The sequence below is a fragment of the Nicotiana sylvestris genome, chromosome 12 (genome assembly GCF_000393655.2).
Source record: "Nicotiana sylvestris chromosome 12, ASM39365v2, whole genome shotgun sequence".
In the NCBI taxonomy this organism is placed as follows: Eukaryota; Viridiplantae; Streptophyta; class Magnoliopsida; order Solanales; family Solanaceae; genus Nicotiana; species Nicotiana sylvestris.
In genome coordinates, this window is record NC_091068.1 from 156,656,532 (window position 1) to 156,662,317 (window position 5,786).

Consider the following 5,786-nt stretch of genomic DNA (forward strand, 5'->3'; position numbering starts at 1 on the left):
TTCCTCACGCCCGCCATGGTCAACCCATCACACCTCCTAAGCGGGACATCTATGTCTCTCCTCCTCACATGCCCAAACCATCGCTTCGATTCCCACAACTTATCTTCCACGGATGTCACTCCCACCCTGTCCCTAATAACTTCATTCCTAATCTTTATCTTTCTTGGTATGTCCACACGACGTGCCACACCTCAGCTCCATACAACATAGCTGGTCTAACCACCACCCTATAGAATTTGCCCTTAAGTCTAGGCGGTACATTCTTATCGCATAAAACCCCCCAAAACTAGCCTCCATCTATCCAACCCGGTGGAATTTGCCCCAAAAGTTTATATTTCAATTAATTAAAGATTAGATGTGCTTGATCAAAAATCACAAATACTAAAGTTAATTTTTATCAATAGTTGAGGGACCAAAAATGCTATTAACCCTTGTAAATAATTCCATTGAATGCCCCAATCCGTAGGAAAAACCCAAAACAAGCTTTATTTTACAATCAAGTAAAGTAAGTTACAAAAAGAGTATATACATCGACGTGCACAAACGCTCCAAATTTATACTTACATTGTCGATTTTTTTCTTTACCAAATTGCACAAACGAGAAAGCAGAATGAAAGCGCCGAGGAGGCCGATCCACGCCGTATCAACATGGGTTCGACGGCAACCGCCAAAGGTGAAGGCTTTTCTGGCGGTGGTCGCCGGCATGGCGGCGTTAGTGCTGCTACGCGCCATTGTCCACGATCACGACAACCTTTTCGTGGCTGCCGAAGCTGTTCACGCCATCGGAATCTCCGTTCTTATCTATAAGCTCACGAAAGAAAAAACTTGTGCTGGTAATAACAACCCTACCATTGTATATTCAAAAAGTTTTCCTTTTTATTTATTGTAAACATGGGAAGCAGAAAAGGGTGCTTCTTAAAAAAAAAAAGAATTTCAAAAGATCTGGTTGTTCTTGTGTGGTTCCAGATATAGATGATGTTATAACTTAATGATTATTTTACTTTTATTAATTGTAGTTTCTGGGTTGAAATTAAGAACCTTTTTTGGACAAAGACACTAATTTTATCAAATAGGGAATTTTGTAGTGTTTTATAAACTTTTTTAATGTAATATTAGATGGTTAGAGTTAAGGTCTATGACTATTGCTGAATTTTAGGGGTTTAATTTTCTTGGTTTGCATTGAAATTTAATGGAATAAACGAGGACATTGTTTTTCTTGTTTAATCCTACCATGGGTCATATTCACCTTATGAGTTGTTAATTGCAGAGTATGTTATGTTTGCTTATGTTAACTAGTCAATTTATAGGTTGTTGTAAATTTGAAGAGGTTGTGATTGGGATGGGGATGAAGGAGAGCACATCTTGTTAATTTTAGTCCTATACTATGGTCTTTATGATCAAGAAAGAGGGGTTCTAGTTGTATTGGATAATATTGATTTTGTTGACATTTTGATGTTATGAATGTGACCAATTAATTTTGTGGTACCACCTTCATAGTTGGACTATGCAAAAAAGTGTCCCCTATACCTATGTTAGCATTTGTCCTTTTCATGTCTATTGCTAAAGTATGTGCCACCATTGGATGTTGGATGAAGCAGCTACGTAAGTCATGAATCATTTGTATTTGTATGGAAACATGAGAAGTATTGGAGATTGTTTTTACCTCAGCTGCCTTAGCGGCTAGTGCACCGGCAGTATGGCATCTTTTTGTTGTTAGAGTAGAAGGTGTAGAAATGATCGATTAATTCTTCTCAGACGATTGTGTCCTCCACTCCTCCATATCCTTTTCTAAATCAACACAGTGCTGGTGAAGATAAGGTCGAGCATTTGCTTTCTGGTTCTTTGGTAGTGACAGTCTCTTAGGATGAGATTCCTAAAGCATTTTTTCCCCTTAAAGAAGCACAAATACCTGTACGGGTTTACTTGCCTGCTGCTTATTTACCTAATTACACTTACACACCTTTGGGCATCAATCAATCAACCAATTAGCTATGCCTCAACCCAAACTAGTCGGGTTGGTTATATGAATCCTTTGTATCCATTCATGCCCATTTCATTCCAACTCTAAAAAATCCATATTTTATGGCAAATTAAGCGTTCTTTAGAGCTAGAGGTTCTCTAAATCTCATACTTATTAGTTATATCCCTACATGAACATTCAAGTGTCTTACCAGAATAGAAGATCGGATATTTGTAAAATTAACGACATCAACTCTTAACCTCAATTAGTGGGATATGTGGATCCTTTGCTTCTGTTATATTATGTTCTTAGCTAAATCCGTATTGATTTTTTATTGTATTCCCTTTGAGACAAGTTCTCTCCATGAGATTTTGGGTCTACCATGTTATTTCACTTTTAATTATCATAGTGTTGACCCTAAGAACTAGTTCATAAGGATGTTACATAGGACATGACTAAATGATCTTAGTTGACCTTTTCACATTTTATTATTTTCATGTTATTTGGTTCCCTTTCGAATATGATTATTTATGTCTTGTCCAATCTTTTGTAATTGTTCGTCAATCTTAATATCGACATTTCTGCAACATTCATTTTATGAATATTTTGGGTCTAGAAGCAAAACATTTGTTCCCATGTGACATTTGCTCGTGCCATTCTATAAATTTTGTTTAGGTCTCTTCCTACCCCATAAAGCTCTTGTAACATTCATCTATTCAACCATCTTATTTTAATTCCATTTCATTTTCTTGGAAGACTGAACTCAAGTAAGTGAATTCTCTACATTAGGGACAACAATCTTGTCTAAACTAATTCATAGTCAATCTTCTATGGGGGCTAAATTTGGCCTCTGGATATAACCCCAAAATTCATTCTGATGTATGGCGAAATCAATAGTGAGAGTATCTTTTCATGTTTTCCATTCTTTGAAGTCATGTGTCCATGTTAATTTACACATAAGACAGCATTTGTCTTTTTGTTATTTTTAAATATTGTTCTATATTCTTTTGTGATCTTTTAATTATAGTTTTTGATTTTTTTCTCTATCATGTTTCTAGCCTTAGAAAATGGAATTATTCTTCTTAAAATAGGAATCTATCTCTCAGTTTTATCCCGAGTCAATCCCATCCTAGGTTTTTTTGATTGCCTTGTCAGTCTTTGTTTGTCTTTTATGTTCCACTGATTATTTGTAACTCTCATTTTATACTATTGCAGGGCTTTCACTCAAATCCCAGGAGCTCACTGCTATGTTTTTGGCGGTCAGATTGTATTGTAGTTTCGTAATGGAATATGATATACACACCTTACTTGATTTAGCTACATTGGCTACAACCTTGTGGGTTATCTATATGATCCGTTTTAATCTTAAATCAAGTTACATGGAGGACAAAGACAATTGTGCAATTTATTATGTGGTAAGTCTTCAAACAGCCTCACTTATGTATGTGGTTATACAGAGTCTAGACTAGGGACGTCACGGTACCAGCGTGATGCTGCTTTCTAATATGATCTTACCAGCGGAGGACGCTCAAGACAATACTTTATATGCCTCTTCAAACAGCCTCACTTATGTATGTGATCTTACTGATAAATGATAAAGATAGAGATAACTAGGAATTTGATTCAAAAAGATCCATCTGCGCTGATATCTCTCCGTTTTCTTGTGATTTGTACTAAAGCAGGTTTGTAAGATGATGAAGTTTGTTCAGTTTAGTAGAATGCATTTGAGTAGATCTGAAGGTTAAAGGAAAGGAGTTCCATTCTCACTATTCTATGATTTATAATTTACGTCAAGCTATATCAAACTCCAACCAGAAATAATCTCATATTTTTGGCTTTATCCAACAAAAAAAAAGTGATCTAAAATATTTGGCTTTTATAAAAAGAAGATCTGAAATATTTGGAAACTTGAGAATATTTATTAGTTTTAGTAATGGTACGTGAGGGGAAATGACAAGAAACCTCTATTTCTTCATAACTGTAGAAGCTTCCCTTCAGTTCCACATATCTTTTGCAATTTGGGAAATGTCAAATATCTTTATCCATGCAAGTCACTACGAATTATATCATCCTCTCTTTTAGTTTATAAATTTTGGTTGCATGACTCTTTGCGACACACGCTGTATGGAGATTTTCGCTGGCTTTCTGTAATAAGTATTTTTTCGCACACTTTTGTGCAGGCGATCCCTTGTGCTGCCTTAGCCCTACTGATTCACCCATCAACATCACATCATTTCATCAACAGAATCTTCTGGGCTTTCTGTGTTTACTTGGAAGCAGTTTCCGTGCTACCTCAACTTCGTGTCATGCAAAACACTAAGGTATAATTACTGGTCATTGTTGATAAACTGCAAATTTGCTTTCTTGAAACTTTTGTTCTGGCTTGGGAGTTTGGTTAAGACGTTTTTGAAAGCTTTGATAACCTACTTGTTATATTGTATACAGATAGTTGAACCATTCACAGCTCATTATGTATTTGCATTGGGTATTGCAAGGTTCTTAAGCTGCGCTCATTGGGTTCTCCAGGTTTGATTTGCAAAATTCTGATGACACATATCACATAAATTTCATTGACAAGCTTTTCTTTCCTTCATATTTGGTGTAGATGCAGTATCTGTTTAGTAGAAGCTTTTCGTCGTTCTACTTTATGATTCAAACTAGCATAGATTTGAATAGTCTTCTAGTTGAAGAAAAAATGAGAGCTTGTACGGTGCTTTGTTTAATCATTTTTTTGTCCTAGTTCTTAAGTGCCTTATGGTGCCTTTCTACGGGACACTTCCCTTAGTTTGGTTTGGGCACAAAATCAGGTTGCGAACCAAGTACTGACTATAATACATTCTATAAAATTGATGAAGGATTTTAAATTGGTTGGACAAGTTTCATATAGGAGGATTTTGTTCATTGGCATAAGTTTATGATTAGAGATTGAGGGATATTGTCATTCTTTTAAATCCATTTTTGCATGCATTCTATTTAATTCTACTAACCTTCTGAGTTTCTCTTGGCCTGACGACAGGTTTTGGACAGTCGTGGCCATCTGCTAGTAGCATTGGGTCACGGTCTATGGCCTTCTATGGTTCTTATATCTGAAATTGTTCAAACCTTCATCTTAGCAGACTTCTGTTACTACTATGTTAAAAGGTTGAATAAGCTTCACATTTCCATCTGTTTATTGAATACCGGCATCCATGCCTGCCTTGCTTTTTACAATGCTCTATTGATCATGGTCTTCTCATTTTGTTAATGTATTGCAGTGTTTTCGGAGGACAGCTGGTTTTGCGCCTTCCTTCTGGGGTCGTGTAACTGACGTTTGTGCTAAGTGACGGACAAGGTTCTCGTCCCCTTCTTGCCTTGCATTTGCCTTTTCTTCTTTTTTTGTATCTACGCAGTCCAACTTGGTCTAGGTTCTCCGGTGGCAAGACCAAGACTGGATGTTATGTAAAGCTAGCCCTTTCTAAATGTAGTAGTTGATTTTCTGGCAATCATAGTTAAAATTTTTCTGTGAGCTCTAATTTTACAGCTTCAGAAAGGTACACTTGTAGTTCTCATGAATTAAATTGAATGATTAATGATGCTGATTTTGACATAAGGTATAGTGCCTGTTTGATGACAATATTAACAACTTGGTTCTTTTCACTTCCAACCCAAAAAATCCCATAGCTATAATACATATTCAATAGCAAATATGAAAAGCTTTCAAAGGAGATGTCGAACCAGGAATGGTCGTTACTGGACACTCACCATTTTTCACCGGTTAGAGGCCCTCTTTAATACATTAGGAAAAGACGCCCACAGGGGCTAGAAAGACTGATCATAAGAATTTAGA

The 5,786-nt window shown here is 36.3% G+C and overlaps 1 protein-coding gene across 1 annotated transcript; it reads left to right on the top strand.

Annotated features, from left to right (window-relative positions):
• Positions 1-480: 480 nt before the first annotated feature.
• Positions 481-5,549, top strand: LOC104224345 (uncharacterized). The gene is made up of 6 exons (XM_009775968.2): positions 481-833; positions 3,176-3,375; positions 4,141-4,281; positions 4,406-4,486; positions 4,977-5,101; positions 5,215-5,549. The coding sequence occupies exons 1-6, from the start codon at positions 611-613 to the stop codon at positions 5,261-5,263; spliced, it is 819 nt and encodes a 272-aa protein (XP_009774270.1). The 5' UTR covers positions 481-610; the 3' UTR covers positions 5,264-5,549.
• The last annotated feature ends 237 nt before the right edge of the window (positions 5,550-5,786 follow it).